The 14,092-nt window shown below is 40.2% G+C and overlaps 1 protein-coding gene across 5 annotated transcripts in view; it reads right to left on the bottom strand.

Moving 5' to 3' along the window:
* Positions 1-14,092, bottom strand: part of znf385b (zinc finger protein 385B) — a 307,211-nt gene that overhangs the window by 80,678 nt on the left and 212,441 nt on the right. For all 5 annotated transcript variants that reach the window (XM_072259629.1, XM_072259631.1, XM_072259630.1 and 2 more), the window contains one exon: positions 1,671-1,781. In XM_072259629.1, the coding sequence (XP_072115730.1) occupies positions 1,671-1,781 (111 nt within the window). The remainder of the gene's footprint in view (positions 1-1,670; positions 1,782-14,092) is intronic.

The following is a 14,092-nucleotide window of genomic DNA, read 5'->3' as shown; positions in this document are numbered from 1 at the left end:
GCCCTAGGACAAGGGTTCCCAATCTGGGTCAGAAGTCCTTGTCAGATTGGGAACCCAACCCTGCCCTAGAATATGAGCATACCTCTTCCTGATCTTACTATCCCACATGACCCTCTCCTTGGTGAACAGCAATGCAAAGTACTCATTTAGTATCTCATGAATTTCTGACTATCTTACAATCCCTTTCCCGTGGTGTAGTGGCATCAGCACCAGACTTTGAGGTGAATGGTCCCAGATTCGAATCGCGGGTGGCCCCTTGCACGCTTTCCAGCGCGTTGGGTTGAGTGTTGAGCTAGCAACTCGGCATCATAAAAAAAAACACAAATGCAAAGGGAATGGCAAAAAGGGACAACACAATTATAATCCCTTTACATAAACACACATACCATACCTCTCTTGCATGAATGTGGTACATATTTTCACTTCCTTCCTAAATTATTGCCATTTCCTTATTGCCAGTGGCAATAATTGACCACAAACTGTTCAAATGTAAGATAAATGTCAAGTTTACATAAGCTCAATGTATCATATTAAATAATTTTAAAAGGAAAACAAAACTATACAGTCAAATGGTGAATGACTACAGTCTACTTAAACTGCTGAGCCCTCTACACTCCCCCATAATGAAAATATTCTGCAGTACCTGACAGTGGATTTTTATCCAAATAAACATTTACTTCACCAACCCACAAGACCAGCTGAAAAAAAAGTGTGCAAAGTGTAATCTAATTGTCATCTAGCAATGACAAGCTCACATCTGAAACGAAAAGAAGATCTAATGATTGCATTGCAAGACAGCCTTTCCTATAATGACGTCCCCCCTTGAGCCTAACCAGCGTAATCCATGATATGAGAAATTAATTCAATCGACTGCTTTGATTCAATATGCTCAAAACCAATGGTCAATATTTATCTATAAACATCATACATGTACAGAGAACAGATCTTGTTTCTAACTTTATTCTTTGAAATGACTCCCCGGTACCTTCACAATTAAAGCAAGAAATATAAACAATAAATATTTTCTTTGTTTTCTAATCTGACACCAACATCACTGCATCCCAAAATACAGCAAATATTTTACCATTTTTAAAAATATGAATGGTAATCCAGATTTTGTGTTTCTGCATAAAACTGACAGGTAATTTTCTTAAGAGTGCCTGAAAATTCACATAAATACTACTTAAGAATATTTAATTCACTGTTTGCTAATTACTAGCTCGGTAAAGTGACTGATTTGGAAGCAGAAGCACAATTCTTAAGTTGACATTTAGGTCTTTTCAACTGGACAAAAAGTATTACCTGGGTATCCTATTACAAAGATGTTAAAACTCAGTGCATTATTAATACTCACCTTGAAGAAAGCCTTTACCTGGGTAATTTACACAAGGTAATCAACACCAGAGATCAGCCAACAGCTGACCTAAAATAGATGTAAGCCACACTCATCACCTTTCTACACAGCTGCTCCAGCAGTGGAAAAATGTACCACATATCCTGACCCTGGCGAAGTGCTTACTAAATTAACACAACGTGAAGTACATATCAGATTATTCCCAGAAATAAGCAACGACAGAAACATGTGAATGGAACCGTGGTTTGCATTAGCTCTTATAGCTCGTCAAACACAATTATTTTAAAAAGGAATACAATACAGGCTCTGTTCCTACCTCTGAATTAAATCGGAGCTGGCAGACATTACATGAGATAATTTGCTTCTTTTTGGGAGGAACTGCAACTCCAAATGTGTGGTTGATGACTGCTTTCTGCACAGGATCCATCTGGAAGGCGAACAGAATAAAAATATCGTTAACCGTAAATCTATTTCAGAAATGCCTGAAAATTTTATGAGTATTGAGGATGAAAGTCACCAGAACACTGCCTATAGTAAACTGAAAGACTAATAGAAATGGCAACAAACGCAGCTATCCTTTGAAAGGAAACATTTGTTCGGTGTTTGTTCTTCAGAAATATTACCACAAAATACAAAGAGTTAAAACAGGCAAGTTATGTTTACAGCATTTGGCAGTCCAGCCTGTCATCAGATAAAAGGAGACTGGCAGCTGCATTCAAACTAGAATTAAATATCGATCTATTTGATTGTACAAATAAATATGAGGCTATTGTAAAATTACCAATAACATTGCTCATAAGTAGAGTTTGAAATGCTGGTGGTTCATTCACATTAAGAATTTTGCGACACTGTGAAAAAGCTGTGCTTCCAGCGTCTTTGAGGCAAGGTTATTCAAGATAAAATAGTGCACGCAGTATGGAAAATGCACTGCTCCCACCACTGACAAGCAGCACTGTCACAGGAGAATGCTTGTTTTCCCTCTCCTCGACCAGAAAATTAATTATTGAACACTTAAAGCAAGCTGCATTAGGAAAATAAAATTGAAATGCCAAAAAAGGTATAGTTTGAGTACCTGGAAGTTGTCCATGAGAATAATGGAAAAAGAAGTCAAAGAGGTGCAGCAAGGCTAGAATGGCAGCACAGACTGATTCTCTGCTGTGTGCCGGGTAATAATCGAAAGCATTAACCTCATGCCAATGCAGGTTTTTTTTAAAACAACATTGAGCAGGCAATGCACATAAGCCTCAATTACAACAGTGAGAAGCTGTACAAGGACAATTTATGCAAACGCAACATGGTACTGAGTCTCTTGAGAATGAGTGAGAAACAACTGCCATGTAACAGGCAATGTTTCTTTATAACAACCAAGCAATGGATATAGACACTGAACGATTAATTTACAAAAAGATGGCACATTAACATTTAATAAGTTTTATCTATGTCACAAATCATCATGCAGTACAGTACATACTTACAGAGAATAAAACATGCATTATAAGATGTGGGCTGCTCTGATAAACTGATGACCAGAGAAACTAAATAAAATTGCTAATATAGATTATCAAATAATAAATTCACTTAACTTGTTAATGAAAACATCAAGGATCATGCCATGTATTTCACCATATCATATATTTCATGATATACAGTGGAATCCAGTTAATTGGGCCATTGGTAAATCGGACAGCTGCTAACTTGGGGCAACTCTTAAAGAACAAAAGCAGATCAAGAAAATAGCAGGTTTCCTTCATTTATTTGGGACACTATGTCACTTAATTGGAGTAGGAGACTGTTGCTGAACATTTTCTAACTAGCATCAGTCACGTGCCCTTGCGTGGCCATTAGACACTATACCATGGACATTATTTAAATAGCATCAGTTATATGTGTTTATGTTCAAAGAGCAGTGACTTTTTGTCACTGATAGTTACTGAGAAATAAGCAGTAAGACAATTCAGAGCTGTATTGCTCATTGTGGCTTCAAGCATTCAGACTTGGGGATGTCAGAAACAGCAGTTGAAACGATTTTGCTACTTGAACAAGTTAGGAACTACGAAGAAGTTGAAGGTATCGACAGTGATCTTGAATATTACCTTTGTTCCTGACCAGGCACTCAACTCTCACCTGTGGCTCCAAGTAGCTGTTTGTGTGCTGCAGGGGCCATACCCTGGCACACTGCTTCGACAGGTGGGCTAGCCAGGTGAGGGCAGCCGGCAGGTCTCACACCCCAGAGAGAAAGCATGCAAAGTCAGACTAGGCGAATGAGATCTACAGTGGGATTCCACTGTCAGGAAGGCGGTTCAACAACACTATGTGGAGGGCAAAAGGTATGATGAGGCATCGAAGTGGTTATTGTTGTCCACTGCAACCAGGGAAGCCCCCAGTTGTGACGTCTACTCAAACCACTGGACCTGGACTTCCAAGGTCAAGAGACAGCCCCAGTGCCCCCCTGGAACTGTCCCACTCAACAGCCTTCCCACTTTAGAAACTCTTCTGCAAAAGTTTCCTGTCACTGTCGGATATGACAGGCAGCCCCAGCAATATTGGTAGTGTTCTAGTTTGTTCTGTATTTAATTTAAATACATAATTTGTTACTCAATTCAATGACAGTTTGTCTCTTTTTATAACTAGTTCTATGAAACCTGCTAATTGGGGCAGCCGCTTAATTGGGCCAAAATATACTGACCCCGATTTGCCCCAATTAACTGGAATCCACTGAATATGTTCTAACTTTGTGCAAACAAGATAAATTAAATTCTAATATCAGATGTCAAAATACTTATATTACAACTAATCAGAATATAATCAGGATAAATATCACTATCTGAAGGATGTCAGAATTTGTGCAGAAGTGGCGAGGTAATTTAAACAGACAGATGAAGATGAATACCCACATATGATCTGTTTACCTACTAAAACTCTCAGAGAATACAATAAACCAGATACTTAAAACACAGCCTTTGGTTAATTCTATTTTTAGTGTTAAATACACCAGCAGAATTCTAGCTATAAGCGTAAATGACACAGTGCATGCTGATGATTTTTTTTTGATTAGAAACAGACAAGAACTGTAAGGATTTTCATACACACAAAATGCTGCAGGAACCCAACAGGTCAGGCAGCACCGATGGAAATGAATGAACAGCTGACATTTCTGGCCAAGACTGTCCTTCAGGACTGGAAAGAAAAAGGGGAAGACATCAGAATAAAAAGATGGGGAGAAGGGGAAGAGGAACTAGCTAGAAGGTGATAGGAGAAGCAGCTGGGTGAAAAAGTTAAAGGGCTGGAGAAGAAGGAACCTGATAGGAGAGGAAAGTGAACCATAGGAGAAAGATGAGGAGGGGGGAGGCACTAGGGGTAGGTGATAGGCTGGTGAGAAGAAGAGGTAAGAGGCCAGGGTGAGGAATAGAAAAAGTGTGGGCGGGGGGAGTTTTATCAAAAGGACAAATTAGTGTTTATTCCATCAGGTTGGAGATTACCCAGGTACTATGAGTTATTCTAAAGTTATAGTGGTAGGATGTTTCTTTGCTTCTAGTCTTTGCCTTCTTGGCAGGCAATGGGTCAGCTTGTCTGGTGGCCAAGTTACACTGTGCAGATCAGTACAAAGCCGCCCAACACAGTAGGGAATTGCCAGAGAAGTACAAACAACAAGATCATGTTTTGAGCAGCTCTAATGCTGTTTCCACGAAGCCCTGACGGTGGCATGATATTTGCAGCTGTGCGCTACTAATTGAGAGATGGGACTTCTGCCCCAAACTCATCACTTCAGACAGTTCAGCCTCTGAAAGATGAGCTGTAATTGAGACTAGCTTTGAATGAAAGCATGGGAGAAGCAGCTAATAGACCTGGCATTGACCATTAGAAAAGTCTTCTCAGGGTCTACTGCCAAGTAAGTGGCCCTTGCTCTTAAGGAATACCTGTGTGTTGAGAATGAGAACTATGACAGTCATAGGTGTGAGCTGTACGAGTATGGGCGCCTGCTCTTTGCTGAAGCTTTCAATGGCAACTAATGCCCATTCTGTCTTCAGCTCGCTTCTCTGAGCTGAAGTGTGGTCTCATCATGCCTTGCGGTGTGGGGTGCAAGACTTTTCTAATACAGCAGTGAGCAGCAAACTCTGACCTGTGGCATGCGTCAGCACTTACAGACTGGAACGATCCTGAAGCTAGGATCATGATCAGAAGGTAGCTAAAGGTCAACTACATGAACACTTTTCTAAGCGAAAAAGGTGACCTTGGTTTCAGCTAAGACAAGCGCAATCAGATACGTGCAGTTGTATTCCAGGCATTCCGAGTTCAGGCATGTGAATGAGGGATACCCAGTTAAGGCTCAGCTTGTCTGCCCGTTGCTCAGGGGAAGAGTATGAATCCCTAGGATGGCTGGTTGTACACAGTCTACATTAGTGAGTCCGACACTGCCTTCGCTGCCTGCTGCGAAGTATCTGTTGCATGCTCACGTCAACCCTAAACAGTCAGCCTTGATTGTAGCAAAGTGGTTGAAAATGCAAGGAGGAATGGACTTCAGTGTGAACAGTGTGCAGCAATCTGAATACCAATGCAAGCTTGTTGTGACTGGCATTTAAAAAAATATATCATTTCTGAGTATGATTGAAATGTCACTGCTGATGAAGTCTGGGCACTAAACTACTAATAACTCAGTTTTAGAAGTTCAGGTTAAAATATTTTGCATGTGAACATGAAAATCACACCTGAAAATGTGGACACCTGCACGGTAGCTAAGAAACCTGGGAATAGGTGACAATTGCTTCAATCAGCACTAATTTTGAACAGAACAGTATCTTTCTTTGGAAAAGTTGTCCAAACAGATTTCTAGCCCCCAAAATTCTCAAAGAGCTGCATCTTGTCTGGTGCTCGGTTTTCAATGAACTTAGATGAGTAAGTATTACTAAACAGGGAATTGTTCAATGCCTTGTTTACAAATATTTCAATAGATCTGATTATTAAAATGAAGCTGCCTAACATTTTGCTCTGGTCTGCAAGTCGATGTACAACTTGAAATGGATGAGCATCTCAAAAATACATGCCATTACACCAATTATTATCAAATTACAGTTCTGAGAAAGTGACTTCAGGCCGAAATCTTCCTCTTTCCAAAGGTACATGACCTATTGGACTTCTCTAGCTTTTATTCAACTTGTGATTTAAATCAGACAACATCAGAAGTGCACCAGGCCTTCCTTCAAGTCAGCTCTGTTAATTTACTGGCATTGTGTTAATTCATCATTAACTTTAGTGCGCTGGATATTGTTGTAAATAACATGATACACCAGCTAAAGTGATTATAAACTAATCAAGAGGGTATTCAAGTCAATTAATCAGCAGGTCAAGTTTAGCTCACATCAAATAAGGGACAGTGTAAAACAGGACAAATATTTATTCCTTTAATGACTACTTCCTTAAGCAGAGATCACACAGTGCTCACTCTGGGGCTCTTGAAAGTTGTAAACATGATCCGATATGGACCACACCAGATCTAACTTATATAAAATGTAGCTGAGATTATTACTGAAAACAAATATTTAGTGCATAAAGTATCCAGTTTCTGCTTAGAAAGTAATTCTTACACACTATGATGAATGGTAAGACCTTTGGATGAAGCAACACATTTTAAATTACATTGTGGGATGATTTTGTGAGTGACAAATTATTCCAGCCACTGGGAAGCAGGTTTAATATTTCAGATTGATGATCAAATATTAAAAGGCACTAGGAATTGCTGAGGATGTTTTTATACAAACTTCCATTAGTGGCAGGACATGCTGAGAAGACAGGCAAAATCCACATAAGATTTCTCAAGAGCTCTGTTTGGTTTTAGCTTCCCAAATCCTACATGCTTCTTTTTGCTTTGTGACTAAATTCATCAACTCTCTCAACATCCAAGATTCCCTTACCTTGCCAACCTTGTCTTTCATTCTTACTAGAACATGCTCTGTACAGTTGGTCTTTAAGACCCTCTACATGTCAGATGATAATTAGCCAAAAAAACAGCTGTTTCCAATTAACATGCCCTAATTTCCATCTAATACTCTTGTAATTTTCCCTGCTCCAATTTAATACTCTCCTGCAAGTTCCATACTTACTCTTATCTATAGCTATCTGAAGACTTAAGGAGTTGTCCTTACTGTTCCCTAACTGTTCTCCAATGAAAAGCTGGTCACCTGACCAAGCTTGTTTCCCAACACCAGGTCCAGTATGGCCACTCATCTCATTTAAGTATCTACATACCGATTTAAAAACCTCTCCTGGATGCACCTAACAAATCCTGCCCCATTTAAACCCCTTGTACAAAGGAGGTCCCGGTCCACATTGCAGAAATTGAAGTCAACCACAATAATAACCTTGCTGGTTTTACACCCTTTCCCTAATCTGCCTGCATACCTGTTCCTCAACATCCCAGTGGCTATGGGAGGGTGGGCGGGAGATAGTCTAGTGTATAATCCCATCAGAGTGAATGCAGATTTCTGATTTTTGAGTTCTGTTCATATATACTCAGTGGATGAGCCCTCCATTACATCCCCTCTGGTTACAGCTGTGATGTTGTTCCGGATTAACAGAGCAACTCCTAACCCCTGTACCTCCCTCTGTGCCTTTGCTAAAACATCAAAACCCTGGAACATTCGGCATCTCTCAGCCATGTCGCTGGAATGGCCACAACATCAGAGTTTCATGCACTAAGTTCAACACTTATCCTGAATACCCCTAGTATTAAAATAAACACACTTCACCCCATCCATCCCATCGTGTCTATTACCCTGCACTTGCCTGTATAAGTCCTGCATACTTAAGACTCCCATTCCTTCTTGATTAGTTTTTTTAAAAAGAGAAAAGCACTAAGGCTGGCAATTAGAGTCAAGCTTCATTTGTCCTTTTAACAAAAACTACAATATTTCAAAGTAATTAATTGCTTGAAGTAATTCTGTACAATAAATTCTCCCATTTAAACACTGAAAATAAAATCTCAACCCAGAATTTTAAAGACAACCGAAAAAAAAATCACCCTTGTATCTTTACAAATACTGGGAAAAAACACGTCTTTTGCTGTGATTTTTGACCTACACTGGTTCCAAGTTGATCAATAACGAATGTAAAATTTTCACCCAAGCATTTGATGGCTTTACTTTTCTCTGTTACTTTAATGTTTTCCTATCCTGCCTCCAAATGTGGACTCTTGTGCTTTCCTATTTTTTTTCCATTGGCAGTTTTGCCTTCAGCTACAAAGGCCAAACTTTCACTAAGTTTTATTAACTAAGAATACCAATGTATCTGGAAAAAGTTCAAGGACATCTGACAATTTACTTAAGCCTACACACAAGTGAAATTTCAGTATCAATTTTGCAACTTTATTCTAAAGTAACTCCACACACCTTATCTAAAATAATTTGCAAAGTCCTTTGAAAACAGTTTTGTAAATATTTATTTCCGAGATTCAAGCTTAAAGTAACAATGTGCTGTTAAATATCAAAAGACCTGCCACTAGATGGTGCTTTGAAAGGAATTAAAATATGAAAGCTACTGGCTTGAGATGGCAAATCAGCCAAAATGGATTCTGGGAGTCCTCAGAAAGGTCTCGGCTCTTTATTCTGTTTATTCTTTTCCACAGATGCTGCCTGACCAGCTGAGTTTCTCCAGTGCTTTGCATGTGTTGTTCTGGGAAAAATGTCATTTTTACCTGCAAATGAAATTTCTAGTAAGATGTTAAACACAAAAAAAGTTCTCAAAAATACAAAAGATTTTGCTGGCAGATGCTGGAAGTCCAGAGAACACTCACAAAATGACACTGGAACTCAGCAGGGCAGGCAGTGTCTATGGAGAGGAACAAAGAGCTGCAATTTGGGGCCATGACACTTTATCAGGTCAGGGGACATTTCTCTAAAACCTAATTAAATTTATCAGCTGAATTGTTCTTAGTGTCATTGGATGTCTTCATTAGTTTAATCTATCACTCTCAATTGCTTCCAAAGCCTGTTTTACACCTTTTTTCCTGAGTTGAGTCAAGGTGTAGATTGCATTAAATCACAGCATGATTGTATCATTTAGTACGCTAAACAGTTGAGACAATTTCATCCAATTTCCACACATTTTCTTTCAAATTAATCTGAAGGAAAACAAAGTTAAATTTCAGAAGTTTTATTGAGAACATTGAGCACAGAACAGCTCAGGAATGGGGTTCTTTGGCTCACAATGGTGTGTCGAATGAATAAAATTAGTAATCAAATGTCCAATTAAACTAATCCCTTCTGCATAAACAATGTCCAAATCCTACTATTTGCCTATCTAAGCCCCAATCATATTTGCTCCACCATCAATCACCCAACCACCCTCTGAGTAAAAATCTTGCCTTAAATGTACTGGATAATTCAGCCCTATAAAAAAGATACTGGCTGTTTTACTCTACCTATGCCTCTCAATCTTATAAACATCAAGCAGACTTCTCCTCAATCTCTGCTGCTCCAGAGAAAACAACTCAGTCTTGTCCTACCTCTCCGATTGCACATGTCCTCGAATCCAGGCAGCATCCTTGGGAACCTTTTCTGTACCCTCTCCAAAGTCTCAAAGCTCTTCCAATAATGGGGTGACCAGAACTGAATGCAATACTCCTGATGCAGCCTAATTAGTGTTTGATAAAGCTGTCTCATAGCCTCCCAACTTTTGAACTCAATTCCTTGACTAATGTCACATGCCTTCTTTACCCAAAATAGCAGAGGTCCCAGTACGGATCCCTGCAGAGCACCACTAATTACGGACCTCCAGCCAGAATAAGTCCCATCAACAACTTCTATGGGCAAGACAATTTCCTATGGATCCAAGGCATTTTAACCTTTTAAACTTTTGGATGAAGCTTCCATGACAAGTGACTTACTAAAATCTATGTAAAAATCATCCACAGTTATACCTTCATCAATCACCTTTATTGCTCTCTCAATAAACTCAATCAGTAGTAAGACACAACTTGCCCAGCACAAAGCCAGGGTGTCTGTCCCTATCTAGGCCATGGCTTGCCAATTGATCACAAATCCTATTCCTAAGAAACCTTTCCAGTTAACTTTCCTACAACTGATATGACATTTACCGGCCTACGGTTTTCCAGGATTATCTCTGTTTCCCTTCTTGAATAATGGAGAAACACAAGCTATTCTAGGACCATACATGTGGTAAGCGAGCACACAAAGATACGTCAATGCCCCAACAAACTCATCCTTTCCCTTCCTCAATAACCCTGGAATATCCCATCAGGCCCTGGGGATTTATCACCTCTGAGAGACCCCACACCACCTCCGTCTTTGCCTCAAAATGCTCGAGCAAATTCACAAACTCCCCAGTGATCTACAGCATCTATCCTGCACGTCCTTCTTGTTGGTAAATACTGATGCAAAGTATTCATTTCGGACCTCAACAACATCCTCCACCTCCAAAAACATGATCCCTCCTTTATCCTTGAGTAGTCCTACCCACTCCATAATTATCCTGCGGATGAATGTACAGAATGCTTTGTGATTATCTTTAATCCTACTCGCCAAGGAGTTTTCATAGCTCCTCCTGGCTTCCCTTTTGAGTTATTTTCTGGCTTTCTTGCCTCAAGCACTCTAATCTTAGCTTCTTAAACTTTATACAGCAGATTCTGGTTAATTGGGACATTTTGGGATTAGTACACTTTGGCCCAATTAAGTGGCTGCCCCAATAACCTGGTCTCATGGAAACAATTAAAAAAAGTATAAAAAGACAAACTGACAAACAAATTACGTATTTAACTGAAATACAAAACAAATTGGAACACTATCAACAGTAATACAGTACTATAAAACTGTATATTGGTTCCTAATAGTTATCGACAAAGGAATTCATTCAGTGTACGCAATGAACAAAACCAGTGGAGATGCTGCCTTCTACTATCTGCACGAATGGACTGCTGTCCACAATTGCATTCCAAATCTTCAGTTTCCTTATAACATTCTAGATGATTGTCGATACCTTCAAATTCTTCGTAGTTCCTATCTTGTTGAAGTAGTCAAACAGTTTCATTTTCACTCCCAGTCGTTTTTGCCATCTGCAAGCCTGAATGTTTGAAATCACAACGAGCAACAGTTCTGAGTAGTCTTACTGTCTATTTCTCGCCAACTACCAGTGACAAAAATTACTGCTTTTTGAACGCAAACACACACAACTGGTGCTATTTAAAAACTGTGCACTGTGTAGCGTTTAATCGCTACATAAGTGTGTGCGCCTGATCACAATAGATAGGAATACATAAAAATGCTTGTATGTTTGGAAAGTCCCTTGCCCCAATTAAGCAGCACAGTGTCCCAAATAAAGAAAAGGATTCCTGGCAATTTTCTCAGTTCGTTTTTGTTCTTCAACAGTTGTTCCAAATAAGCCAGCTGCCCAATTTACCAATGGTCCAATTTTCTGGGATCTAGCGTATATACTTCCTTTTTCTTTTTGACTATATTTACTGCCTCTCTTGATATCCAAGGTTCTCTTATCATGTTGTCCTTGACTTTCCTTCTTACTAGAACATACTCATCCTACACTCTATGCTGTTATCTTTAAATATTCTCCACATATCAGATGTGGACTTGCTTAAAAACAGCTGTTCCCAATTAACTCACCCTCATAACAGCCTAATGTTCTCATAATGTTCTCCAGTTTAGTACTCTCCCACAAGATCTATACTTGTCCTTATCTATTGCTATCTTAAAACTGAAGGACTTGTCACCACTTTTCCTGAACTGTTCTCCATTGAAAATTCAGTCATCTGGTCAGACTCATTACATAACACCAGGTTCAAGATGGCCTCTCCTCTTGTAGAACTATCTACATATTGATTTAAGAAACCTCTCTGGATGCACCAAACAAATTCTGCCCCACCTAAACATTTTGCACTAAGGAGATCCATGTCCAAATGAGGGAAGTTAAAGTAACAGTCAAATCTCTGTGTGAGAATTACATGTCGAGTGTTTGCATTACATGCTTGCATTTGCTTGGTCTGTTTGAGAGAATGAGAATAAAGTGTGTCTCAGTTGTTACACATCATACAGTGACAAGGTGAGGAAGGTGATTGATGGAGAGAAAGGGGGAAGGGGGATGCAGAGACTTGGATGCAGAGACTATTGGAATATTTGATAAAGGTTTATAAGATTATGGGAGGTATAGTAGAGCTACTAGGACTTGATGTTTCAATCCCTAAGGTAAGTCGGCACTCTCGATGTTGGCAGTGGGCTTGGAGTGGTGACAAGGAGGGAGGGTAGGTACGTCATCAGGGTCATCAGGTGGGCACCCTCCTTCTTTGGCGTTTCGTTGATAAGCCCACGACGTCTCCAGAGGGCTCAACAGTGCTACCTGGCATCCCAGATACACCCTCCTCAGTTCCATACCCTCCTGTCTTCATCTTGCAGCCCAGTTGTTGTCTTTCCTTTTAATCCAAATCCAATTGCTGCTTTCTTCTGCTGCACTTGACAAAGACTTGGTTGCTTGTTGCACCCCATCTTCTTCAATAGACTGGTCATAGATGTACCAACGAATCCCCTGCATCCCACTTCTACAGGGAAAATCTTGGTCTTCCAGCCATGCTGGGCAGCTTCAGTTGCCAGTTCAGAGTACTTGGTCTTTTTCCTCTCATAAGCTTCTTTGACACCATCTTCCCATGGTACTGTCAATTCCACAACATATGCCAGCTTGGCTGTTGCGGACCACAGGACCGTGTCTGGCCAGAGTGTTGTAGCCGCAATGTCTGGGGGAAACACAAGCTTTTTTTCCAAGTCCACGTCCATTTTCCAATCCCAAGCAACCTGCAGAATGCTTATATCTTTTGATGTTATATGATGCTCTGGAGGTTGGCCTGCTGGTACAAATCGTATGATGTGGACATTTCCTGCTGATGTTTGTCGGAGAGCATTTGTACTGATTCGCCTCTGTTCCAAGATTGATGCCAGCTGTCTGAGAACTTGGTTATGCCACCAAGTGTACTGCCCCGGGTGAGGCTCGTGGTACATCCTGTTAAAATGTGCCTTAGTGATGCAGGTGCTTGATAAAGAGAGCAAGCGGGGTCTTCTCCCCACCACTGGTTCAGGTTCTGGGGTGTGGGTAGGAGGTCATAAGTGGCTCTGATGACAAAACTTAGCTGAGTTCCCTCCATATATAGATAAAGTAGACAGCTAATCTTTAACACCAGATGCCGTGCATTTAAGATGAGAGGGGGCAAGTTTAAAGAGACAGAGTGTAACAAAAAGCTGCATTAAGAATAGTTTACCCACAGTTCAAAAGGGGAAGGCTGATGCCTCACAGTCATTTTGCGGCATTTTTATCAGGGCAGCTTGAAAAAGTGACTAAATAATTACCATCAATAAATCACTTGCAGTACCAGAGGAAATAACACACTGGGCCACTGTTACACCACCATCAAGAATGCTTACTGTGCTACTCCACCCCCACACTTTGGAAAGAGTGATCACTTGGCTGTACTTCTACTCCCTGAGTATAGGCAGAGACTGAAGACTGCAGCACCAGTAATGAGGGTCAAGAACGGATGGACAAGGGAAGCACAGGCATGCTTACGTGACTGCTTTGAATTAGAAGACTAGATTGGATTCAGGGATTCATCTTCAAATCTGGATGAATATGCTACAGTTGTTACCGACTTCATTAAAACCTATGTGGATGAGTGTGTGCCAACGAAAACTTGCTGGACATTCTCAAACCAAAAGCCGTGAATGAATCAGGAGG

The sequence above is a fragment of the Mobula birostris genome, chromosome 6, assembly GCF_030028105.1.
Source record: "Mobula birostris isolate sMobBir1 chromosome 6, sMobBir1.hap1, whole genome shotgun sequence".
Taxonomy (NCBI): Eukaryota; Metazoa; Chordata; class Chondrichthyes; order Myliobatiformes; family Myliobatidae; genus Mobula; species Mobula birostris.
The sequence above is the reverse complement of the archived record's forward strand: the minus strand, read 5'-3'. Positions and strand labels throughout refer to the sequence as shown.